Source organism: Microtus ochrogaster, chromosome 5 (genome assembly GCF_000317375.1).
Source record: "Microtus ochrogaster isolate Prairie Vole_2 chromosome 5, MicOch1.0, whole genome shotgun sequence".
Classification (NCBI taxonomy): Eukaryota; Metazoa; Chordata; class Mammalia; order Rodentia; family Cricetidae; genus Microtus; species Microtus ochrogaster.
The window spans coordinates 36,658,840-36,686,412 of NC_022012.1; the positions used below are offsets into that span (position 1 = coordinate 36,658,840).

Genomic DNA, 27,573 nt, shown 5'->3' on the forward strand with positions numbered 1-27,573 from the left:
CAAATCAGGAGCAGAAGGAGAGAGAGCACGAGCAAGGAACTCAGGACCGTGAGGGGTGTACCCACACACTGAGACAATGGGGATGTTCTATCGGGAACTCTCCAAGGCCAGCTGGCCTGGATCTGAAAAAGCCTGGAATAAAACCGGACTCGCTGAACATAGCAGACAATGAGGACTACTGAGAACTCAAGAACAATGGCAATGGGTTTTTAATCCTACTGCACGTACTGGTTTTGTGGGAGCCTAGGCAGTTTGGATGCTCACCTTACTAGACCTGGATGGAGGTGGGGATTCCTTGGACTTCCCACAGGGCAGGGAACCCTGATTGCTCTTTGGGCTGACAAGGCAGGAGTCTTGATTGGGAGAGAGGGAGGGAAATGGGAGGCGGTGGCGGGGAAGAGACAGAAATCTTTAATAAATAATTTTTTTAAAAAAAGAAAGCTAACATACCATATGAAAAAAAAAAAAGAAAAAAAAAGAAAATGGGGCCTCAGATTCCAAGGAGGTTGAACTTGCTGACTGAGCCTGAGGTGGAGAGATGACTTGGGGGTCACATCCCCCAGTTCAGGATAATCTCAGAACTCCATCACCCTGGGCAACACTTCCAGCTGCAGCTGTGGAACTGGAGGTGAGAATGGCTCACCCCGCCATTGCCGGCTTTGGACGAGGAGCGAGAAAGCCGAGTGCTCAGCACACTACAAACAGGATAGGGTCCTTAGCTGATGGCCAGGGGGAAAATGGGAGATCTCCATCCTCCAGCCACAAGGAAGGACTTCCACTAGCGACCCAAATGAGCAGGAAACAGATGCTTCCGAGAGCCCCCAGGAAGGAACATCTTATCTTCAGCTCAGTAAGACTTCTGAACTCCAGACTGAGATAATAAATTTGTCTTGTTTAGGCTGCTAAATTCATGGTAATTTGTTATGGCAGCAATAGAGAAACTATAGTAATAGCAATAATGCAAGCACTACTGATAACAGCTATTATTTATTGACTTCCTACCGATTGTCAAGCATTCAGCTAGCTGTTTTCCATACATTATCTCTCACGTAAAGCACAATAATCACACAAGGTGAGTTTATTATCCCCCTTTTTATAGCAGTCAAACAGAGGCCAAATAATTCAATTTGCACAAGGTCATGCACAAAACTATAATTTAATTCCAGGTCCCTGTGTCAGTCAAGACCATGCCATTTCACTACCTCATAGGGGCCATGCAATTGCTTGCCAGAATTATTGAGCTAAAAGTCATTCCTTGAAAGAAGCATAAGAGCCAGAACTAATATTTACTAAATATTACGATATGCCATATGCTGCTCATGGTACATTACAATGCTCCTCTGAGCTAATACCAATTAATTAATTAGTGATAAGCACTATTATTCCCAGCTTAAGGATGGGAAATTGAGTGTGAGAAAGGTTGGCATCTTTTTCCTCAATGCACATATGGATGGAATTCGGGAACATGAAGTCAAAACTCTAAGGTCAGACTTGTTCCATATCTGGAACATAAAACTTGAATGTAAACTCCATGCTGTCCCACAGGACCGTCCTTGTGGCTTCATGCCAAGAAGAATGACAATTCGGAACCCAGCAGAAAGCAAGCATGAACACGAAATCCCCAGGAGCAGGTGGGCCCTGGCTCCCCGCTCTGCTCGGGCCTCTCACAGGTGCCTCCTCGTTTTCTGGAAGGTCATCCCCATGACAGCCAAGAGAGAGGTTGATTAAATAAAAGGAACGCTCTGAAGGTGGCAACACAGAGATCATTTCAAAACCCTACTTTATCTCCACCAATGGCACTGATTGCCACTTAACCTCAATTTCTTTAGAACTCTTAAGTCTCCCCATCAGCTCCAATTAGCATTCGCCTGCCCTTGCCACACGATGGGGCCTTTACGCTTTCCAGCCCCTCCACGCAGTGAGGAAGTACAGGAGACTGCCTTACCTCTGGGTTTCCTTTTCTCTGGGCTATGGGCCTTAGATTCTGGGGTGGCTGCCCCAGAGATCTGGGCACACCCACTGCAAGCCTCCTGCAAAACAAGCTGATGGCTGGAGTCTTGTGGCCTCTACTGGCGGCTTCTTACAGAGGCCCCTGGGGCTGTATACGTCCCTTTTCTGTCATCTCTGGGAAAATCCCTGTTATTTCCTCTGAGCTGAAAGCTCAAAGTCTCATGAAGTTAGATCCCTGCCCCTGAGGGAAATTTATGAGCATTGCTAGCAAAGTGGCACTCCCTCCCTTTTCTGTGTCACTCTGTGCTCAAAAGCCCATGTCCCGTACATGGAAATTCATAGCTGAGAGGGAGCCACAGACTTCCTATAAGGAACACCCCACTCCTACAACATCTGGATCCCTAACAATGATGTGCCAAGACCCAGGAGTAAGCTATTGTCAAAGAGCAGCCTCTGCCTGTGGACTGGGAACAAAGTCAGCGGGGCAGGAGTCAGAAAGCCTGAGGTTCACAGTACAGGTAAAGTTCTGACTCAACTTGCTTTCTTGCTTTTCTTTTCTTTTTTTTTTTCTTTTGGTTTTGTTTTTGTTTTTCCAAGACAGGGTTTCTCTGTAGCTTTGGAGCTTGACTTGGAGCCAGCTCCTGTAGGCCAGGCTGGAGCTAGCTCTTGTAGACCAGAACTCACAAAGATCCTCCTGCTTCTGCTTCCTAAGAGTTGGGATTAAAGGCGTGCACCACCGCTTCCTGGCTCACTCGGCTTTCCTAACCCAAAGACTATGCAGCTAGGGCTGAGTGGGACTAAGCCGAACACCAGGAAAAGGAACTGGTAGATTAGAAGAAGACAAGAAGAGGGCTCTGGTTTGGGGTGTCACAACCTAATCTGGAAGGAGGAAAGAGAAGACAATACCTTTTGGGCGGAAGGTGCCCAGGACAATGAGTGAAGTCCAAGCAATGGTGAGAAAGGCCCTAGAGATGAATGAATTTGAGAGGCGGAAGAGATGCTAGAGACAATAACATCACTTCAGCTCTCACAGGTACCATCCCCAAGACGAGCGTCAGGCCTGTCCTGCAAGGTCCCAAGGACTAGGACTAGAAGAGTGGACCCAGAGAAGCAGAGGAAGAAAACCCAATGGTCATCACTAATCAGTGCCTTCGTGGGTTATACTGGGGTGCCTGCCACCATTTAGATTTTGTGAACGTAAGCACAGGCAGGCAGCCATGACTGGTGTGGGCTCCTGGCCAACAGGAGGCAGGCACCTGGCCAACAGCAGCAGTGTCAGCAGAAGGCTGGAAGCCTGTGACACAGTCCCAGCTGGGACACCAGGGCTGGGTTCAGGCCTCTAGGTTCTTGGAAGACTAATATAAGTAAGGCCTGGTTGCAGCCTTGAGGAGCCTGGCACAGCCAGGAGACCAAGGCAAGCACTAGAACTCAGCCACAGTGGAGATGTGTGAACTCCAGGGGCCACACTGGTCGGGTCGGGGTAGGTTATACACCAAGAGCCTAGTGTTTGAATCTCAGGGACAAAGCACCATCCTCAGCAAAGGCTCACACTGATGTTAAGTCACTTACAGACTGGTTCAGGCTCCTTCAGAGCAGGATCAAGAATAACCCCAGGGCCTGGGTATGATTACAAAGCACGAGAAACAGGGATATCAAGACAGCCAATGGTGTCAGTGTACCGTTCTAGGTGATGGAGGAGGTCTTGTTAAGTGGGGCCTCAAGTCTGTGCCTCCCAAAGGCTCTCGATGCTGAAGCTCCTTTGGAGTCTCCCTTATGTCTGCATTATTCATTCAGAAGATATTTTGTGAGCATCTACTATGCTCTCTATATATTTGTTGTCTTCAGTACTGGGAAAGCATCAGGGAATAAAACAAAGAAGTTTTCTTCACAGGAAGATTCAGACAAGAAGAAAAAAAGAAAGAGAATCAGATGTGAGATGTGCTCTAGAAAAAGTTAAGCAAAGAAGAATAGAAAATGCTGGGGACAGGAAAGGACGTAGAGAATGGACAGGTATGGCTGTCCCCACAAGAATGAATCCAGAGTGCTCTCTGAAGAGGGAAGAGCATGTACAAAGATCGTAAGGTAGAAACATGTTGGGCATGGAAAGGAAAGATGCTCAGGGGCAGGGCTGAGGTGCTGTGAGCAGCAGGCAGGCTGTCAGAGATGAAGACATAAGTAAACAGAAGAGCGGCAATCCCTGGAGAGCCTCAGGTGGCCATCGGGAGGATTAGTCCTTTGCTCTGACAAGAAGCCAGTGAAGGGCAAGGGCAGGGGGACCCAACTTCTATTTTAAAACAGTTGCTCTTGCTGCCCTTTCTTTTAGGTCAATAGGTTAGTTAAAGGACAATCTGGAAACAAGGGAGATGGTTCTGCAGCAGTTTGGGGAGAAGACAGTGTGGCTCAGAACAGGGAAGGGACATCTGAGCTGGCAGTAGTTGTCAGTGTGTAATAGCTGAACTTGGGAAGCTGAACCAACAGGGCTTGATGGCAAGGCGATGGAGCTGGAAGCCGATGGGATGAAGGATGGCTCCAAGGTTTGGAGTCCAAGTCAAATAGATACGACAGAGTAAGGGAGTGAGGTTTGTATACATTTTTTTTTTCTGTGTGTGGTATATGCATGAGCGTTCTGGTGCATGCATCTGTGCATACTTTGTGGAGATCAGAGGAGGACACTGGGGGTCTTCTCCTATCACTGCTCTACCCTAAGACTTAAGACAGGGTCCCTCACTGAACCAGAAACTCTGCTTTTTGGCTTGGCAATCTCCCAGGATCCACCTGTCCTACAAGGCTGGGGTTAGGGGGGCATGTAACCAGGCCATACTTTTTACCTGAATGTTGAGAATCTGAGCTCAATGAGGCCCCATGCTTACACAGCAAGCACTCATAGTCATCTTGTTATCCCTAACATTACCGTTATGAGTGGAGAAGCCATAGCAATAGCAAGCCAGAAGGTGACAATTGAGATTTAAACTGCAGACATGCCTCTCTTGAGTCTGTGTTGTCACCCATGTGGAGACGACAAGCATATAGTTGCATAAATACGTTACAGAATGCACTTCAGGGCTGGAGACCAGACTAGATGGTTATCTACATAGCAGTACATAAGATCATCTGGTCGTGCAGTGGATACAGAGGACACCCAAGGTCAAAACTCTGAGAACAGAGCCATATTTGGAGATGACAAGAAAAAAGGGAGAGGGAGCCATTGAGATAACTCAGTAGGTAAGGGTGCCTGTCACCAAGTCTGACAACCGAGTTTGATTATGAGTACTATCGATAACAAGAGGGGAGAGAAAGCAGAAAGGGCTTGAATAAGCAGCTTTACACAATGCTCCTGTAAAGGGAAAGGGAAAACTCAAGGGGGCATGGACAGCTAAAGAGGGACAGGAGTCAAAGGAGGATCTGCCATCTGGTGTGAATGACACTTGAGGGCACAAAGACAGAGATCATCTCCATGGGATGCTTCTAGGCTCCTGGTGTGGATAGAATTCAAATAAGATCGTGGGAAACGTTCGTATAAAGCAGGTGGGTGAGTACTAAGAAAGACAGCGCCATGCTGTGTGAGCAGGTGAGCGCGTGCACAAGGCACCCTGAGAATTCCAGAAGCCAGAGCTCCCCAAACCGGGCGAGGGTCTCACCTCCCTGAACAGAGAGCATGAAAAGCTGGAATGAGATAGGATAGAGAAACGGAGAAGGGTGTTCCAGGCAGGGAAAGGCTAAGAGACAGGGCCCAGCTGACCCAGGGGTGGTATTAATAGGAGAAACCACTTTCTTAGTGCTTGCAAGCCCCTGATGTTGTCCTAAGAGCTTGCTGAGGAGAAGCTTGCCATATTCTCACCAGCACATGAAACTGGGTCTCGGATTCCATGTTGTGGAGAGAGATGGGGAGGCACCAAGAAGTTACACGACACGCTTGTCCAGGATCAGACAACTCTGAAAGCAAAGGGCTCAGAGTCGCAGCTAGGCAGCCTGGTTCCAGAGCCCATGCTCTGAGCTAACCTCCACACTGCCAGATAGCTCTAGAAGCCAATCTTAGAGTCACCCCTGACACAACTGACTCCATTTTTCCTTTGTTCTCCAGGCACCAACCACAGTGAAACTATCATATACGGCACCTGGGTATATCCAGGTGGAAGGGACTGAGAAAAGGGTAGCACATGAGGGATCTTGGGGTGACTGCCCCAGAGAACTGACCAGGACTGATAAGATGTCACCACCTGAAATACAGGAGGAAAGGAACGTAACAGGCTGTGGCAACGCCTGCCACCCTGAGATAACTGTCCAGGCCAAAGCACCTCTCATCTGAAGTGGTCATACCGACAGACCATTCTCAAGCATGGCTGAACACTAGCCTCTTCCGTGACATCTCCGGGAACCAGCAGAGGAGTTCTGTCTGCAGACTAGAGAACTGTGAATGCCAGTGCCTGCAAAGCCAAACCTGGATTAGCCTGGGTTCTCTCCACAATCCTCATTATCAGGGTGGGCTAAAAGGATGCCACGGGCTCAGTCCACTAGGAGCTGACCGGCCACCACGTGGGAGGAAGCACACACCTACAAGAGGGGCTGCTGGGTAGCCTGTTAGTTTGTCTGCAGTACCCTGATGACCTGTGCTCCCCAGCACCTCCCATAAGCCCTGCAGGGAATGTGTGCCTGCTTAGTCAGACTAATGAGAGCTAAGTGTGACCGCGGTCTTGCCTGTAGCTGAGCCGCAAGGCTGTGAGTGGGATGCTCGGGTTCTGCCGATGTATACCAGTGTATCCCACCCTCTCAGACTCACACACAAGCACTTAGCTGAGATCCAACAGCCACTTCTCCCACCCACCACACTGGACATGCCCAGAGAGGCCGGACTATATCACAAAACCAAAAGATCTGCTTACTAGCACGCCTTCCCAAGCAACTGGAGCCAAATAGGGTCATAGCTTTAATTAGGTAGGTGGCTGTCTCAATTTAAGCTCTTGTTAATGGTTATTAATGAAACAGAAGTGTCTTCCCATGTGAATATGAAACCAAAGGCTAACGAAACTGTCACACCCTAGATGGCTAGAGGTCCTAGGGGTAACAGGTCCAATCCCCAGCTTGATGCTGAAACCCCTGTCATGCCCCTCGATGGTCACCTGGAAAGCCATTCCACCTGCCAGATAGACATTTTCTCAAAATATGAAAACAAAATTATCTCTCTATAGTTTTTACAACCTGGCCCCCTTTCCCACAAATACATTATGCAAATGACTCACTCCACATCTTAGGACTCGGTAAGACATTCATTCCATAGAACTGGAAACAGGTTTTTGAAATTCTGACAATGTTCTTTCAGTACCATGCCACTCTCTGCTCAACCCACTGGTCCCATTATCAGACAGGCCTGGACCTTGCTTGCTACATCCAACTGAGGAGTGAATATCATCACCGAAGGGGGAGAAAAGAACCCCAGGGAAGCCAGGCCATTCTAGTGCATAGGCAGCCACACATCAAAGAGATACAGAAATTAACTCCATCATCTAGAATTCACAGTTACAGAATCCGGGCCCTATTGTCTCACCCCTGTGTCCTTGCAATGTGACCTTCGCCAACACCCACCCCCTCCAAAGACTCATCACAGATGCTGAAAACAAACAGAGAAGACCGACCTACTAACGGTCACTTCCATGATCTGCCTACTCCTTGGTGAGGTCCAGACACCAGCATCCTGGCCTCTGGAAGCTTCAGCTCTTGGCCACAGGGAATGTGCTGCCAACAGGCCATTCCAGACCGTGACACCTAGGATTCTGCTCAGTTCACATCCGCTGGCTTAACCTACTTACCTCAATAGAACCCTGGGCAAGTCACAAGTCCTGAGAACCCTGGGCTCTTCCTCACACCATTGCCCCCTTCTGTCTGTCTCATAGAAACTAAGCTAACACATCAGAACATTCTATTCACTGCAAACCACGGCACTGATGTCACCAAGAGTTTGGGAGTTGTGTCATCTTTGAGCACACAGGCCATGCTGGCCTAAACAGTTTTCCGACTCCTGCCAGCCTCCCATATCCTCCCCAACATGCATCGGTTCAGAGTGGAGCACAGGGAGTCAGTCAGCTGAATGCACAAGCATTTGCGGACACACATGCATACTTTGGAGGCAAAAATATTCATTTTATGTATTGGCTACTTGCCTTGTTACTGTGGCCACATAAATAGTAGGAGGCAACTGAAGGAACAAAGGGTTCCTTTTGGCTCCCAGTTGAAGAGGATGCAGTCCATCACGGCAGCAAGAGTACAAAGCAGTGGGGCACACTGCATCCACAGTCAGGAAATGAGAGAGGGCAGGAAGTGGGGCTTGGCTGAAAGACCTCTAGGCCCTCACTCAGTTGTCTTCCCCCATTCTCCAGTGAGGCGCCACTTCCTAAAGGTGCCATAACCTTCCCAAACAGCATCACCAGCTGGGGAGCAAACGTTCACACACACTCTGGGGACATTTCACATTCAAACTACAACACTTTCTTAATTGCATGTCGTATAGGCCACCAGCAAAATGGGATGCCACGCTTGAACACTGACTCATCCTGGGAAGAGGACCTTTGGAAAACTGAAAGGCTGGCTCACGATTCAAAGTTTGCCACAGATAATTCATTTAGCAGGTGGTAGATGAATCTTGTCCCGTAGGCCAGGCACCGTGCTAGACCTTGAGAGAAAAAGCATGAGTAAGATAGTCAGACTCCACAGAGATGCTCACCAGAGGAGAGATTGTGACCCAGAGATGTTCCTGTATGCCTTCTCTAGGTGACACACGGGGGGAGGGGGATAGTCATCAATTTCTATTTGCCACCCTTGTGAAAGAGCAATTGATTATCTATCAAGTTGATTCAATTTGGAATAAAGATGAATGCTGCACACTGATCAAAATTTCATAAATCAAATCCTGTGATAACATTACAAGGGGAGCCCACTACTCAAAAACCCCCATGGTGAATCTTCTACAAGGCTAAGAAATCAACAGTAGATTTGAGTCTCAGTGCGTCCAATAGATGTAATACACAGCCACTGAGATCAGAAGCCAGGAGTTTCATTCTTCCCACTTGTCTCTCCCAATTCTCCTATTAGCTTCATCTTTATAGCATTTGGATGCTCTAGGTTGGGCATTCTCTGCAAAGGACTGGAGCTCATTGGAGGAAATCAACTAAGTAAAAAATTGGAGGTGTGAAGTGCTTGGGGGGTCCTAGTGAGGCTGAGTGTCAAATAAATCTGAGCCCCGCTGCTTTACTGAGTAGGGAAGCCTTAGACAAACAGAGGTTCAGTTGCTGCCTTAACCTGTGCTGCATCCAATGCCACCCATGCTGAGCGAGACCTCCATCAGCATCAGGACCGAACCTCTGAAGTCCCCGCTGGTTTCCTCATCTGCCAGCTAGCCTTTGATAACTCACTGGGGATAAAAATGCCAGTGCAAAGCGAGAGACTATACAAGCCATAATTATTCATCTTTCAATATTTTTAAACCAGAAATAACACAATACATCGGCTGGGACTGCTCTGATTCCAGGAGATCCCCGAGGAAAGGATTTGCACATAAAGTGATATTTCAGTCAAAGGTGACAGAGGAGGGCGAGGAAGAAGAGGAGGAGAAGGAGAAACAACAGAAGGAAGAGGCGGAGGAGCAGGAGGAGGCAGCAGAAGAGGAGGAGAAGTTTTCCAAGCCATGAGGATGGGAAGAACAGTGCTCCCACAGGGTCCGGGCACAGGCGGAACATGGTAAGTCTCCCCACACTTGGACTTGGTTACCCAGTGTTCCTACCGTGCAGCATGGAAGGAATAGCCAAGGCAAGCTAGCACTAAACAGTTAATAAGAACTTAGCATCCAGTGCAGCAGAGATAAGGACATTAACTAGCATCAGGGAAAATGAAGAGAAAATGACACGTGGTACTGAAGTTGACTATGCTGCCCGGTGGCTAAAGGTCACAAAAAAAAAGAGTCAAAACCACTAGGCTCTCAGGCCAGGCCAACCACATATAACCATGTGACCTTGGCCACATCACTTCATCTGCAAAAACGAGCAGGTTGGATAATGGATCCTCATCATCTGTTATAGCAAGATCCAGCAGCCATGATCCCTTTAAGCTGCAGGGATGGGAACAGTTTGGGGGCATTTATTTACCTGTGATTCCCCAGTCATCACTCCGAGGACCCAGAGGGACAGAAGCAAAATCAAAAACACTTTCAGAAGATGGATGACTGAAGGGGTCTGAGACACAGGCGAGAGGTTGGGAAATTTATGCGGATAGCCTTACAGCCATAAATAAAATCCCTTTCTCTTACCCAAAACTTCATTCGGGGCTGGGGGTGGGGCAAACAGCAGACACCCTAATAGACAGTTTGGCTGTATCTCCCGCCCTGTGCCTCACTTGAATGAAAAACAGCCATCACGAGGCAGGGTAATGGGTTCGGTCGCCTCTTTACAAACATCCATATTGTCACCAGCGACAAGTGGGGTGAGGATGGAACTGACTGGACAATTTATTCCCTGTCCCTGTATTCAGTCCGGCTCTGACAGCTATCTCTTCTGAAGATACAGGAGATGGGGAGGGCCCTGGAAAAAGACCCAGAGAAGCTCACCGGGTGGTAGTGGTGACCCCTGAGAAGGTGAGGGGAACAGCGGCCCCTCCCCTTTCTGTGAACCCCTCAGAGACCTGGTAACCTCAGCACTGCCCCAACCCAGCCATGTGCCAGGCTGCCTGGCATGAAGCACAGCTACCCATGTTTTCTTGACCTACTTCTCCTCCCAGTCCTGTCCTACTCCTTCTACTTCCCCTCCGGGTCTGTGTAATTAGCACCTCGCCACCGGAAACCATCAGGGACTTTTACAAGGCTTCTAACTCCAAGATAACCAAGGAGACAAGAAAACCGGCCCTGGCACTGCTGCCTCTGCCTGCCCCTCCCCTCCCCCCTCTCTCTCTCTTGCTCTCGCTCTCTCTCACAGAGATCAAGCCCACTTTGACCTTGACGGACGGTGGGATCTGTGCGAGAAGAAGACTGCCATGAATCAAAACTGGGGGCTCGACAGAGTCAGACCAGCATTGCTCAGTGGAGGGGGGGGGAGCCTGTAGGGACCCCATCAAAGCCCTCTTACTAACCTAGCAACCAAGCCTGTGGACTCCGGTGTCTGCTTCCTTCTTCCAGAGAACCCGTGCAGAGAGAGGCAAGGTGGGGTTGGGGGTCGTAATTCTGGCTCAGTTCCTTTCTGCTTCCCATTAGTGACAAACGGAAATTGATGGGCTCCGTCTTTATCTGCTCATTTGGTGATGGTGGTGGTGGGGACCTTGCAGCAAACACTAGATAACTGTAGGCATCTTATAAATTAAGCATCTTAAGGATATGAACCGTTTTGCATCATCACTAAGCGGAATTAAATTAGCTTTTGTAGTTTCTATAGAAATGAATGAGGAAGGGGGAGGGAAGGTCTTGGTTTTAACGTCTTTTTTAAAGCAAGCAGAACAAGGAGTTGTGCGCAGGATGAGGAGAGAATTAGATCACCTGTCTACATTTGAGACTTCACTCAGCAGCCGCTGCATTAGCTTGGAGAAATATGCCCATGAGGTGACACGGAGCAGCTGGAGCACCTGCAGGCTCAGCCTCCGGCAGGCTATGCCTGACCTGACTGTGGTCTGAGCTATCAGCCTGCCTCTGTCCATGCCTGGGCATCTTGACCATCACCAGTCCTTGTGATGGGAAAGGCTCTCCCGCCAAATATCAAGCCATCTTTTTCTATATCAGCCTCCAGCCTTTTGGTTTCACGTTGAAGATCCAGGTCCTGCTGGGCATGGTGGTGCACCCCTTTAATCCTAGTACTCGGGAGGCAGAACCAGGCAGATTTCTGTAAGCTCAAGGCCAGCCTGGTCCACATAGTGAATTCCAGGCCAGACAGGGTTATATAGTGAGACATTGTCTCAAAAGAAAAGACCCTGTTGTGAGCAAAGCAACCACTCTGCTCCACCCACCTCCAGTCTGGGATGAAGGACTCATGGTTATCTGGCTGCAAAACCTTCCCTGGGAAATGATCATCTAACCTAAGAATGGAGGACTTGCTCTTAGAAGGGTCTTCCTCAGCCCACCACACTGACCCATGTTTCACATACTCATGTGGACATCCCTAACCTCTGACACCCTCCCTCCCGCCTACTACACAGGTCCTCTGCGTGGGACCATCTCGTGGTGGTGCTGCTTCTTGCTGGAGTACATGGTGCCCTCATCCCCACCAGCAGGGCTGTGTCTCCAGGTCCCAAGAGCTACGGTGCCTTGGCTCCCAGTGGTCTAGGCTTACTTGCTTGTTGCAGGGGAGGAGGCGTCAGGTTTCCCAGGACCTGCCTGCCAAGAGTAGAGGTGCCAGGGGTGTAAGTCACAACCCTGCTTGTCCACAGCACTAAGGACAAAGAAGAGATTGAAGTGGCCCTGTCACCCCGCTCAGAGCCAGGCTATGGTCAGCAGATAACAACTCAAGACCCTTCCCAGCAGGCTGGGCAGAAAACACCAAGCAAACACTGGACTTTATTCAAATTGCCAAAGACAATTTTAACACCATCTTCTAGATTCTTCTTAGACCAATCAGAAGAAAGGGGCAACTGCTTCTCTCCAGCCCTGGATTTGGAATCCCTGTAGTCATTTTCAATCTCCTTCATCACTAACAGCTGCCCCTTCACACGCAGACTGAATCTGTCATGATTTATACCAGGGAGTAAGCAGCATTTTATTCTAGACACTGATGGAGCCTGGCAGGAAGAACAGATGGGAGCCACCAGTCTACTCCTACCACATCCACATCTGTGTCCACCTCTGCCTCCACCACCTCCACGTCTGCCACAGCCACACTTCGGGAGGTGAGGGAAACGTTCCCACAGAGCCTGTGAAATATAAAGATATTTCTTCTATGTCCACTTAGGGTAGCAATGAGACTGTCACCCAGAGCCAGACTGTACTTACCAATCCTCAGGGAGTGTGGGCTACAGGCAACCATCACGAGCCACGCGGGAAGCAGCACCAAAGGCGCGGAGGAGACACGGGGCATCTTCTATAACTCCTCATGGAGCCCTCTGCTGGTCTGGGCATGACATAACGCTGTGAGGGAGTGGAGGAAGCGTGTGAGTCCTACACAAGCTAGGTAGCCACCTAGTCCATCCCAGTGACAGAGGCTCCGGAGAGCACCCGAGGGCCTCAGTGGGGAAAGCTGACAGTCCCTCCAGGAGAACGTCTGGCAGCCATGAGGGAACTGCAGGCAGAGCCCTGGAACTGGGGGTCTTTGGCTCGCCTACACTCACCAGGGATCAAAGAAGGTCCCTGGTGCACATAAGGCAGGCTGCTCTAACAGGCTGTGGGATCCATGCTACCTCTCTTTCTTTCCAAAATCTCTAGTTAAGACTCAAGATCTTCATTCTGTCTTAAGGCATAGAAGCCGTGGATATGCAGAAGAGGAGGCACGAGGAGGGTTATTCTGAAGCACACGGGATGGGTCCAAGTACAGCTCTCCCACCTGCCACCTGTGTGGTCTTCACAAGGCTTCTCTTTGTCTCAATGTGGCTTCCTTGGTTGTATAAGTGGTGTTAATTCCCTCCTGGTGGAGCTGGTCTGAGGACCAAGATAACTCAGGGAAAGCTACCTTATGTAAAGCTTGCCCTAGATGAAGGAGTACATGCAAGTCAGTTCCTCCATGGCTGGGTTGGGAGACATTTCCTCCCAGCAAAGAGATGGCTGAGGTACACACCCCAGCCCAATACACAGTTTCTGTACCTGCTTCATCTACAGATGCTAACCCTTCTCACGTGCTCCCTCCATCTCCTCACCTACCTCATATCAAAGCCAGAGCTGTCAAGGTGGCTGCTCCTCCCCAAGGCAGCAGAGCCACTAACCCTCCCTTGACCTCTCGATTACTCTAAGACTCGGCATCTGTGCCAAGCCAGTTCTGCCTCACAACTAAGATGAAAGTGGGGGCCCTGAGAACCTGCGTATTTAATCCTGGGAGCTCCAGGAAAGGAAAAAATATTAAAATGTTTTCCCCCTCCCTCCCCATAGAAAATCAACAGAATACCAGTCAAAAGCCTTGGACAGATACTTCACTAACTAATAAAATCAATGGCCTATCCACTTTAGAAAAGATGCTCAGATCCACTGGCATCAAAGAAGCACATTTTGAGGCACAGCATTTACAAAACATGAAGCAACTAGGTCTCTCACACACCATGACAGGACATAAATCATGCAAATGATTTGGAGAACTGGTCTACCTGAGCTTTCCAAAAATACTCACAAACCAGTGACCCCACTCCTTGATATTTCTCCAACAGAAGTGCATGGATGCTCACCAAAGACATATCCTAGAAGTTCACAGTGGCATTCTTGATATTTTCCCAAACTGGAAGCTGCCCGAGTGTGCAGCAGCAGAACGGAGAAATATACTGTACGATCACACGACACAGTGTGATAAAGGCATGGACATGAATAACCAACTACTGCATGGCACAGCACAAGAACTGTCATTAACGCAACACAGAAAAAAGGATGTCAGGCGCAAAACTGTATACAGCATGACTCTATAGTGCAAAACCAAACAAAAGTGTTCTGCAATCAGAAGTTAGTCAGTGGAAAAAAATGTCACCAAAATGATGGGTTAGAAGCAAGCAGCATACTTAATCTTATCTGTGGTTTAAAATTAACACTGACAGAAAACAGCTTCTCAGTGAGGTGAGTAACAAAGAGACATGTTAGAGCTCAATGCTGGACAGACAGAAATTGGAGAGATCCAGAATCTATAGCTATCAACCCAGGAGCAAAAAATGCAGATGTCATGGGTTGGACAGATAGCTGAGCCAATAGAGTGTTTGTTGTGAGGTCCTGAATTTGATAACCAGAAACCACACATAAAAGACAGACGCGTGCTTGTAGTCCTAGTATGGAGAAAGCAGAGACTGGCAGTTTCCTGAGGCCAGCTGGCGAGTGTGTCTAGTCTACTCAGCAAGCGCCAGGACAGTGAGACTCTGGCTCAAAATGCAGAGTGGACAACACCTGAGGAATGATATCTAAGCTGGTGCCCCTGCCTCCATGCACACAGGTGCACTTTCACACTCATGAACACTCGAGCACACAGAAGAGACAGAAAGAGAAGACCGAGCCCAGAGATCATTGTACCAAGGAGAAGTAACGGGAGAACCACAATGAAGACACAGACCAGGAGGAAAAGGCCGTCTGGATTTAGTTGTTCTTGGGGTTGCCATGTGCGCTTGATCTTCAGCAATGCTGTCTGTTTCAGCACAGAAGGCTGGTGCAGTAAATGGAAAGCCATATTGAAAAAGCTGTAACTAAGCAAAGCAAGTCCCTGCTTTTTTGGAGAAACCAAACCTCTACATTATCCTTTTCTCTCACAGCAATTATTTCCATAGCTCCCAGCCAGTATCTACCTTGCAACCCAGAGTGGTTCCAAGTAGAAAGCTACTGAAGCAAGTTCATTCAAAAATATAAACAGCAGGATTGGTGTCAGAAACACAAAAATAAACAGAGTTTCTTTGTCCTTAATTCTGGGGACTCCCAGCAGGCAGCCTAAGAGTCAGAAAAACTAAGCGGGTATACACAATTGCAAATAGACACTGGGCCTTGAGAAAACACAGACTTTGGAAAATGGGAGGTCCACTGTACCCCCTCACCACAATACAGCTTGTTGTCCTGACCTCCTTTGGGGCTTCATGAGGATGCCCGAGACCCAGACCCCAATGGAGCACAGCATCAACCTGTCCTTGGGAATACTTTGCAATGATTTATTCAGGAGAAACTTCACCTGAAAGAAATTTGCTTCCATGTTACTTTGTCCTACCAAGCAGAGAAACAAAACTCTTCTCACCAGCTTGGTCCCAAACCACTCCCATAGAATGAGGAACGCCCTGGAAAAGGGAGGGCAGCTAAGCCCAGACTCTGCTCTCTGCAAGGACTCACAGCTGGAGAGGACACAGGACGAGGAGCAAGCTGTTTGAGCAGTGGGTCCTCACCCACCCTTGCCCATATCAATGTCCCAGCGGAGACAATACTTTTTCAGTTTTTTTATTGGGACTCCTTTTTTCTTTCTGACTTGTTCATATATGTGCATTTCTCTTGCTTTTCCTCTTTTTCTCTGCATTTTCAATCATTTGGAGCAGAAATTTATTGCTCATTCCCTCCCTCTCCTTCTAGTAGTCAAATTCATTCACTCTCGCTTTTTACTTTTTACGTTTTCTCCTTTCACTCTTTGAATACTTGGACTTTTTTGCTTCCACTTTCCTTCATCTTTTCTCCTAATTATACCTTTCCTATCACATCTTCAACTGTTTCTGTTTGTATTATTTTTACCACCACCATTCCTGTCGCTGTTGTCAAGGTTGAGAGTTGTGGGTGTTGAGTTTTACATTGTTTTTCTACCTGATTCATTGCTACTTGCTGCTATTTGTCTTCTCCCACCTTCACAGGTTGGGAGTCGAGCATAGGAGAAGATGCTCTGCTGCTACACACTCATCCCTGCTAATGAGTTCAGGTACCTTGCTCTAAAGTCAACCCAACCCTGGTTTAACTTCAGTGGATACTTCAATACAACAAATAGGGGATAGAAAAATGTCCTTCTGAAGATCAGAATCCATGTAGGCACAGATGCAGTAGATAAAAATATCAGAGATAAACAACACAACAAAGTGTGGATAGTGTATCTATGCAGGCTACAGTGTATGTCATACTTCATCCCTTCAGGCTGTACATGAAGGCACGATTAGAGGGCTCATATATTCTGCTGTCTACAATACATCTCCATAATAGACTGGAAGTACACCACTCTTGTGAGACCTCCAGAGAAAGTACAACCTAAAGGCTTTGACAGTATATGTACTGTGTCAAAACAGACTAACCCCTAAAAAAACTAACAGGTAAGCTATAATTCAAACCCATTTCACAATATACCAAAGGATACATGATCAAGAGATCATTTTTCCTTAAAGAGATTCTCACATAAAAGTATAATAGCTAGTCAGGCATGGTGGTGTGTCCCCTTAATCCTAGCAGAGGCAGAAGGATATCTGTGAGTTTGAGGCCAGCCTTGTCTATAGAGTGAATTCTATGACAGCTATGGCTGTTATACAGAGAAACCCTGTCTCAGATAAAATGGATAAGAGCTATCCCTTCCAAATATACTCAAGTCTTAACATAGAAATAAAAGATATATGAAACTAAGACAGCAAAACTCCTACCAAAGCTCATAATTTTATAGCAAATGACTCCAAAGATAATGAATAAGATAAAATACTAGAATGAAGAATTTTACAAAAAAGACTTTTTAAATACCAATGACTTCCAAGAAAATGCATGAAAATAATTGGACCAATTAAGGAAGGCAATAAACAATATGAATCAGAAGTTCAAAAGACAAAGATTTTTTAAAAAGAATTAGCAGAAATCATGAATATGAAAATCCCATTAAGATAAATTTAAAAACCCAGTGGAAAGCCGGAACAATAGACTATTCCAATTAAAAGTAAGACTTTTAGGGGCTGGAGACAAGATTAGTAAATTAGAATACTCAGAAAACAACAATTTTTAAAATGTAAGAAATTATGAACAGAACATACAAGACTCTTGGGACATAATTAAAAGACCAAATTTATATAATCTTGATATAAAAGTTGGTGCTGAGGTATAGACTAAGGGCATAAAACCTATTCAGTGAAATGACAGCAAGATATTTCCAAAATTTGGGGGAAGATGCAGACATACAGGAACAGGAAGCATTTAGAAGCAAAAACAGACAAGATCAGAAGAGAACCTCCACATACTACAGTTAAAAAGCCAAGGGTACAGAAGAAAGAAATAATATTGAAAGTTTGCCAGAGAGAAATGCTAACTTATTCTAAAGGTAAACCTATCAGAATAACTTGGATTTCTCAACAGAAACACTAAAGACAAGGGGAGGGGGAGGTGAATTATTTCTTTCAACTATGGAAGAAAATCCCACCAGTCTAGACTACCATCTCTACCACAGTTGACCTTCAGAAATAAAGTAAATATAAAGACCCTCTAAGAGAAACAAAATCTAAAGAAATCCATGGCACAAAACCAGTACTGCAGAGGTGATTCCAAGAGGATCCTTCACACAGTAGAGAAAGATAAACACAACCGCTAAAACACAGGAAAAAATATGTCTCCAGAACAGTAAATAAGCAAGTGAGAATTAGAAAATAATCACACATTATAAAAAAAACATTAAAATGATAGTAATTAACTGATACCCTTCTATTAGATTTCAATGTAAATGGTCTTACCTCTCCCATTAAATGGCATGGACTGGCTAATTAGGTAAGAATTAAAGGCCCGACTGCCTGCAAGAAACACACCTCACTGGCAAAGACACACAAACTGAAAGGAAGAGGATGGCAAATTATATTCCAGGCAGATGAAATCCAGAAGCAAACAGAAAAAGTTATATTTAAACACAACAAAACATACTTACCTCTAAAACTCAAGGAAACCAAAATCAAAACAAACAAAAACAAAAAGCTACATATTGATAAAAAGAACAAATACATCAAGAGGGTGTAATAACTATAAAAATATGTGCACTAGGAATCAGCACCTATTTTATAAAAACAAACACAGACAGGAAAGTTCCAATATAATAATAGTGGATGACCTCAGTACCTCTATGTTCATCAAGCTATATCATGAAAATCCCCCCAAAATCACTGAGAAAACTTCAGAGTTAAGTTATATTATAGACCAAATAGACTTAACAGACTCCCACAGAATATTATATCCCAAACTGCAGAATATGCATTCCTTTCAGCAGTTCATGCAGCTCTCTCTAACAGAGATCAAATTTTAGGTTGCAGAACGAGTCTTGACAAACACTAAAAAGGAAAGAAAATCTTGTGACTTTTTCTTATAATAATGGAATGAAATCATAACAAACAGCAAGAGAAAATAAAGAAGCACTATAAACATATTGAAGTTGAGAAAATGGCAAAAGAAAGAGAAAGATTAATGGATTAAATAATAGATTCAGAGACAATGAAGGGTGAGTAACAAAATATACCACTGAAATCTTGAATGTTAATTAGGAATTAATTTGAAAATTTATACCCCTATAAATCAAGAAATCTAGAAAAATCTGTACATATATTTTTCAGATACAAAAGACCTACCAAAATTGAATCAAAAGGATATAAAAATCCTATGTACAATAATAACAAGAAATGAGTTTGATACATTAATAAAAAGATATCCAGACAAAGAAAAACCTAGTAGCATACAGTTCACTGTTAAAGTCTGTAAGGTACATAAAATAATGGAATAAAAGACCCCAAAATAAATACAAGCAGCTATAGTCATTGATCTTTGACCAAGTTGACGAAGGCTAATGCTGGAAGAAAGACAGCCTCCTTAACACAGGATTCTCAGAAAACTTCAGAGCCACCAGAAACTAGATCTCTATCTCTCACCCTGAATCAAAATCAATTCAAAGTTAACCAAAGACCTAAACAGTAGACCTGAACCTCTCAAAGAACTAGAGAACAGAGAGAAAGCACTTCAAAATGTAAGGATGGGCTTTCTGAGTAGAATTTCGATGGCTTAAGAAATTATAGCAAGAATTGATAAACAGAACTACATCAAACTAAAAGGATTCAGCAGAGAAACAATTTAGAGTAAAGGCACAGCCTACAAAATGGGAGAAAAGTCTCTTCCACTTATTCACCCAACAGAGAATGAGTATACAAAGAACTCCAAAAGAATGAATGCTCAAAGAACATATAAATGTGCACTTGAACTGAGGAACTGCTTCTTAAAAGGTATAAATGGCCAATAAATACATGGGAAAAGGCTCAACATTTTTACCCATTAAATATAGTTCAAAACTACACTGAGATTCCATCTCCCACCAGTCAGAAGAGTTGTCATCAAGAAGAAAAAAAGCAACAAATAATGGCAAAGACGTAGGGGAAAGGGAAGGCCTTATGTGCTGTTGGTGTAAATGTAAATTAGCAAGTGCAGAGAGTGTGGAGGACCTTAAAAAAACCAAAACCAAAAAACCCTATTGTATCATCTAGCAATATGACTTCTGGGTATATATATACCTGAAGGAAATGAAGCTAGCATACCCGGAAATATGGCATATCTGGGATAATTGCTATGCTATTGACAATGGCCAATGTGATGGCTATTTTTGGTTGTCAACTTGACTGTATCTGAAATAAACTAGAATCCATAAATAGAGGGCACACTGTTGAGAGATTTTCTGCTCAGTTTGAAGTGGGTGAATGCACTTCTAGATTGGGCCTTTGATCTGGATCTTAAGACTGGAAGGCATGTGTCTTTAATTCGGATCTTGAGGTGGGAAGATACACCTTCCATACGGACCATATCTTCTGCTGGAAGTCTTTATAAGGACCAGAAGGAAGCATTTGCTCTTTGCCTGCTTGTCCTTGCCCTGTTAGTATATCCATTCCTCCACTGACATTGTAGCCTACTTCTTCACGATCCCAGAATATACAGAAGACCAACTGAGACACCAGCCTGGTAGGACTGAGCAACTACTGGGTTCTCAGACTTTCCATTCACAGATATCCATTGTTGGATTAATTGGACTGCAGTCTTAAGTTATTCCAATAAAATCCCTGTATATGTATAGGGAGAGATACATTCCATACATTCTGCGACACTAGAGAACCCTCTAATGAAGTCAAGTTAGGTAATTGGCCTAGGTGCCTGCCAGCCCAGCAGATGAATGGACAAAGGAAATGTGGCATACATACATACATACCTACATACATACATACATACATACATACATACATACAATGCAGTATTAGTCATCAATAAAGGAAAAGAACATGTCATCTGAAAGAGAATGGATGGAGCTGAAGAGCATGATGTTAACGGAAACAAGCCAGACTGAGAAACACAAGTAACGTGATTTCTGCCATATCTGTGATCTAGAAGTAAAAGGCGATGTGGAAGTGGAGGAGGGAACTATGAAGAAAGAAAGGAGAGAGAGATTAAGAAAGGATAAGAGGAGGGTACTATGCTCCAGGCAGGTTATGTACAGGTATGAACCCCATCATTTATAAAATTAATAACCACTTAGAACTCTGCTCAGGTTAGACACTGACCCAGGGACTTCTGCAGAGCAGACGATCTGTTTCTTCCTCTGGATGCTAGTTACACAGGTCAGGGCCCTTGTGCACTTTTCCTGAGGTGTATGAAGCTTTAGAAGTTCCGTGTTTCTTGATACCCTATATTTGAACTCACACTCACTCTTCCCATCATGCCTTGCAGCTTCCCCTGCACACGTTCCTGAGGTGTGTGTGTCCCTCTGCACATCCCCAGAATTATGTCCTCCTCTGTGAGCCAGCACTGCAGCCTGTGGTGACTCAGAGGTGGCACTTTCCTCTCTGGCTCAGGCTGTTTTAAGTCTCCAGCTGGGATCCCTGGGAGCCTCTTAAGAGCAAGGACTGTCCCCAGCTTTCAGCTGTGTCCCCAGAGTCTCCTTATAAACAGTAAATGCATGGTACCTATTTGTTCAATGAGCATCAGGCCTGAAACAGCCCCCTGCTGCAGGGAGGCAGAGGATGACGCCACAGGGAGGTGGAGAAAGATACGGAGGAAAGAGAGGAGCCAAGGAAATTCCAGTGATAACAAACCAGGCACAGAATCGGTCCTTTCATTCTTGATGCGGTTGGCATTTCCCTCCCTGCTGTGACAAAATACTTGCTAGAAGTAACTTCAAAGGAGGATTTGTTTTGGCTCCTAGTTTGAGAGGGAAAGTCATGGCAGAGTTCGTAGTGGTAGGGGTGTGTGACTGGGATGCCCCATGTCCGGGCAGAGAGAAAGCAGAGAACTAAGGCTAAAAGCAGGGCAGCGCTGGCACCCATGAGCTGCACTCCCCAGTGACCCACTTCCTCCAGCTAAGCTCCGCCTCCTGAAGGTTCTACAACCTCCCTAAACAGCACCACCACCCAGGTACCAAATGCTCAAACACACAAGCCAGTGGGAAACATTTGGCATTCAAATCACAGCACTGGGGGTTGATGCAGAGACAGATTAAAGCCAAGATGATCTCAAGGGAAGCCTGGCACTCTTTTTTTAAAAAAAACTTTCTTTTTATTTGTTCTTTGTGTCTTTCACATTATGCCTCCCAATCCCACTCATTTCCCACCCGCCCCCCAATTTAAGAGAAAAGGGGGGAGCTGGGGGAGGGAAAATCTCATCATGGAAGCTGCAGTGTGACTCAGTGACTCATGTAGTAAACCCTTTTTCCATACATGTTTACATGCAGGCGTTCATCACAAGAATCATTAGTCTGATTCAAGGCCCCTGCTCTCTGCTACAACATTGATGCTTGGACCTCCCTGGGACTCTTCCTGGACATCCTGCTGCTGACCTGTGCTGTGGAGATCCTGTAGCCTTGGGTCTGCAGGACAGGACCTCCCACTCCTACCCTGTGCTCCAGATCACAGATGGGATGGATGTTGGGGCGGGCCAACACATAAGCCTGGCTCGGGGCCTGGATAGTTGCAGGGTTGGTCAGCCCTCCAACTCTCCCCTTTCCTCACCACCAGGGTGAGCTCTCCAGCATTGCCCTGGCCAGTTCACCCCTTACAGAGATGAGCAAGGGATGGGTCCAGTTCTCCATCCAGCTTTCAGGTCCACAGGGTCAGCTCTCCCGCACCCACCGAGAACTTCAGGGTCAGCTCTCCTGTGTTGCCCAGGTGAGATGTAGGGGCCACTCTCAGTAGTGCTGCAGCCAATGAGGGGCAGGGGCAACTCTCCTGCTCTTATGACCCTAGGGTCAGCTCTTCCTCAGGCAATGATGAGTAATGGGACAGCTCCCCCATGCTCACACCATGGGGGCTGTCTCACTCACACCTCAGCCAGCAGGGCCAGCTCCACTGTGCTGCCCAGGCGAGGTGCAGAGTTCACTTTCCCAAGTACTGCAGCCGGTAAGGGAGGAGACTCAGCTCCCTTCCACAACAGGTGGCAAGGTCAAGGGGGCAGGGAGGGCATCTTTCTCTCACCCTCACCACCACATGGCAGATGAGGGACTGTGACCAGCTATTCCGTTCTCACAGCCTTAGTGCTATGCCGCCTGCATCTCTGCCAACAGGGTCAGATCTACTCTGCTGCCTAGGCGGGGATCAGGGCCTGCTTTCCTGGCTGGCACTCTTACTAATTATGACAATGCTGACCTTTGTGCATGTGTGTGTGTGTGTGTGTGTGTGTGTGTGTGTGTGTGTGTGACTCTCTCCACATTGAAGTGCAAGCACACCTAAGGCAGAGCTGTATCTGTGTACCTAGGACTCGAGATTGGGATGCTCAGCCTGCTTTGAGAGCCCCATTTAATCTTAGCAGGAGAGGAGGTTCCTGATTTCTTGGGGGGGGGGGTCGTATTATAAATGCTAGGATACCAGATTCTCTGTCCCAAAAATATTCAAATATTTTAATTTAGCTGCTGGTTTCTTAAGTCTAGGTCCATCTGCATGCCAATGTATGGCCAATACCTCAATCTTTTGTGGCTTTTACAGAGAAACTGAAAGTTCCAGCTTTTTCTGCTCTTCCAAGCCAATTGTTAAAATGGAGAAGGGGGAGGAGTCAGAGGCCTGCCAGTCCTGCTCTGTGTGACCTTGACCTTTTTCATGCCTGTAAGGCCTGGAAGACAATCTCTCCCCACTGAGTCCAGGGCTAAGGGTTCCCAGGACCTCAGAAATGTTTGTTCTGAAAGGTAGTCTCTAGTTTCAGGCAGGCTTTGGAGCTAGGCATAATGAAAGTCACACCTGCATGAACTCAGTGTAATTCTGTCATCAAATAAAATGTACAGGGTTAATCTGACACCTACTTAGCCGTCTACATGATAATTACCATGCCAGGTGCTGATCAGGCATAAATGGAAGGCATTTGATGTAAATGACTGTATTTAGTATTGCTTTGATACAGTATAACTGGATTTTTACAGTTCCTTCCTTTTTGACAGTTCATTTATCCATTCCACAATATTTATGGAGGCTGTAATATATGCCAAGCATTGTTCTAGAACTTGAGATACAGTCTAATTTGGAAGGCCAAGGGATCAGAAGCAGACCTGTTCAATGTCATTGGGAGCCCTCTTCTGAACACCCTGGTTGGTTGTGTCAACCGTAAGTACAGCGGGAGGGCCACCTTCAAAGGAGGCCGGAGCTGGCCCTGGCCTTCAGAAATGGGCACTGTGGAACCCAGAGCCATCAGACCCTATGTTTTCATCCCCTGAAACCCCAAGAAAATCAGTGCCTACCTCCGGGATGATGAGAATCAGAAAAGCAGGGAACAACTTGGACTTTTCCACCTGTGTCCCCAGTGCCTGGCACAGGCTGGCACATAGTAGGTACTCACACGGTACCTGTTGAAATAAGGAGAGAATACAGGGAAAGAGCTCAGAAATGGTGCATGTTACCAGGTATTTAACATGCTGGATACAAAGTCACAATTTAGGTATAAATTTTGCCTCAATCCAAGCTCCCCGTTTGTGGTCCTTCATCCTCTGTGACCTAGAGGTGACATTCATCACACTGCCCTGTGACAGCCTCTCAAGACTGTGGGGCACTGTGGTGGAGTGTGGAGCACTGTGGTGGGAGCTGGCACTTCTGCCTCTCTGCCTATGCTTTCCCATGCACCTGCTCCAAATACATCCTCCTAACACCCTACTTTTTCCAGAAGGGGAAACTAATCTGCACTCTGTCACAATGGCCAGATCATTCAGCTTCTCCAAGCCAGAAGAGGTGTTCCTTGAACATGCCTCAGACTTAATCATCTCTGACACCCCTCCCCCCTCCACTTCACTCCACCTCTCCCCCTGTTCTATGTCTCTGCTTTGAGCTAAGACTGACCCACCTGCAGCAGCACTTCCAGCACCTTGGACAGTGCTCACAAGCAGCGCCCAGAAATAACCACAACTGCCCGGACAAGGAGATGTTTCCCTTGGCACTTACACTACCACGGAGAGCAGGGAGGATCTCTTCCGGGGATACATCTACCTAACACACATGCAACTGGACTTGTTCTGCATAAAAGCTCAATAAACAATGGCTGATTCACGCTCGTGGCCGATTGATGAAGCGGACAGGCATAGCCTGAGGACAGCCCACGGTGGTGCTGTGCTGCTGCGCATGCCATCTGGACCCCCAGCCCACCTGCACTGAGTGGCAACGCTCCTCTCTCACAGCAGTCCCTGCACTATCCTCTGCTGTCCTCGTGGGACCGCCAGACCATTAATCGTGATTTTTTTCCCCCAGATGGGACAGAGAAGAGGCTGACAGCCAACAGACAGTGTTTGGTGGTGAAAGGGACAGAGAAAATCAGAGGGGCAGTCAGATTAATTAATTACAGGTTTTCTCTCAGCCGTGGGCAACAAGATCTTGATTACTTCTCCTGACGCTCCAGGCTCCTCGAGACAAATGGGTGTTTGCTTCCTTGCTGTTCTTTCACGCCACCTCCACCCACCCCAGCAGGAAGAAAGCTGCTCGGATAGAGAGAGGGTCTGGGTGGGTGGCAGGCCACCATAGAGTAAAAAGCCAGCACCTGTAGACTCTGTGGCGACTTGAGGGAGAACTTAATGTGATCCTTGACACAGTTATGGAACACTCTGTAAATGCTTGGCATGTCCTTGGCAATGAGTTTGGTGGCACCAGGATGCAAGACTGCCTGTGGAGTCAGGGGCCTGGGAACACCAGCTCTGGGAGCCAACTCTTTGAGCATCTGTTTCTGATGCTACAAAATGAAGGAGCCAGGCTACATGTTCTCTAAGGTTCCTTCAAGCTCTGAAATCCTGCACTTCTAAGAATGGAATTCCATGATAACACAGCATTGATTGAATATTTATGGATGTTTACTCTGTGCAAAAAAACCCACTATTTTCAACTCATTTGGTCTTCAGAAGAGTCTTGGGAAGTAGATACACCATTTGTTCTCCTCACTGCAGATATGGAGCCCAGGGACAGAGGGGTTGAGTGGCTTGTCAAGATCACATGACTAGCAAAGGCAGAAATGGGGCCATCATATCCAGGTCCCTATCCTTACCCTCATTCTTTCTACCCACCTTCTCCCTGTGTCTCGGAACTTAGTGTGCAGTAGGTATGTGAGGACAGGTGGGAGCATAATAATGCTATACACTGATGTTGGAGAACAAGGCATGATGCAGACCTCCAGCCATCTGCACATGTTGCTGAGTCAGGAGAAATGAGTCTGGGGGTGCCTTCTGGAAAAACTGCATTCGTGACCATTAGGTTTCCCATAAAGTGCTTGTAATGAGTTACAAGATAGTAGAGTCGACAGGGGGCACTGAACATTGGCAGCAGGAGCAGATCCTGGACTGGCTTATTAGGACAAAATGAAGAATGATGGCTGGACAGATTGCCCAACCCAAGTCTGACTGTGGGAGCGTCCCATGCTCACTGTAACTGTAGGTGCCTGGTATCTGGACCACAAGGTAAGGTACAACCACTCAGAATTCTCAAGTACTATTAAACATAAATATTGTGATCCCCGCCACACACACACACACACACATACCACACACACACACACACACACACACACACACACACACCTGAACTAGTCTCAAATAAATTTCAGACTGAAGCCCCTACTGCACCCATAAACAAGAGTCCCTCACCAGAAGACAGCACACACCTGCCTCCCTACCCAGTTATCACTGTGTGTCCTTAAGCTGCTTGATTAATGTCTCTGGACTTTGTTTTCAGACCAACAAGACTAAGGCAGACTGCAGCCCTTGCTGGAAAGACAGATGTAGACATATAAAAGTCAACAAGCATGGTCATTCTTTCATCTCTCCAGCCCCATGCAGCCTTTCCCTCCAGCTCCTGTGCACAAGATACCCTAGACTGCAGTTAGACAAGACTATCTCCAAGGCTTGCTTAGTGAAATAACCCCAGAGCCTTCATATCCTCAATGCAGCTTCAAGTCAACCTTGCCCCAGAAACTCTTCCTTCAGCCATAGAATCTCTCCCTGCAGGCTGCAAGCCCTCCATGAAGCCCTCTCTGCAGCAGTCAGTCCCTCTTCCCCACTCAGCCTCAGACACAGGAGAAAAATCAGCACACTGGAGGTGGAGAACTGTGGTACCTTGGGCCTGTCGCTAACCTCTGAGGGTCCCCATGTCCTCTTCTGCAACATGAGGAAATCGCACTCACACCACCTACCCTCCTGGGTTACAAAGAAGACCAAATGTGTGCAGAATTGCTTTGCAGATGAATAACGGACTTTTGGAGAAAAGGGTGCTGATGGTTTTGAAGCCCCAGACTGGCCAAAGCACCCAAATAAATCCTCAGCCTGCATTTGTCTTGTACTTTGTCCATTCTGTGAATATTTTTATTGCGTGCCTACTACCTCTGACGGTTCTCTGAGTCCTGGACGAGAATCCCTGCCTTCATGGACCTAACCATGGGGATGTTAAGTGACATGAATCTGACATTCAGAAAGCAGATGCCACCATTACAGACAGAGAAGGGGAAGCATAGGATCACAGACTACATGTGACTAAGGATGGCTATGAATGTAACCCAATATAAAATTATAAACTTAAGTCATTAGCAGATTTTTTTGATTATTGTTA

The 27,573-nt window shown here is 46.6% G+C and overlaps 1 protein-coding gene across 2 annotated transcripts in view; it reads right to left on the reverse strand.

Annotated features, from left to right (window-relative positions):
* The window catches only part of Grik4 (glutamate ionotropic receptor kainate type subunit 4), a 304,308-nt gene extending 279,967 nt beyond the window's left edge, over window positions 1-24,341 (reverse strand). For both annotated transcript variants that reach the window (XM_026779045.1, XM_013346302.2), the window contains exons 1-2: window positions 24,240-24,341; window positions 12,902-13,036 (exon numbers count right to left, since the gene is read on the reverse strand). In XM_026779045.1, the coding sequence (XP_026634846.1) occupies window positions 12,902-12,986 (85 nt within the window). In that variant the 5' untranslated portion in view covers window positions 12,987-13,036; window positions 24,240-24,341. The remainder of the gene's footprint in view (window positions 1-12,901; window positions 13,037-24,239) is intronic.
* Window positions 24,342-27,573: the final 3,232 nt, after the last annotated feature.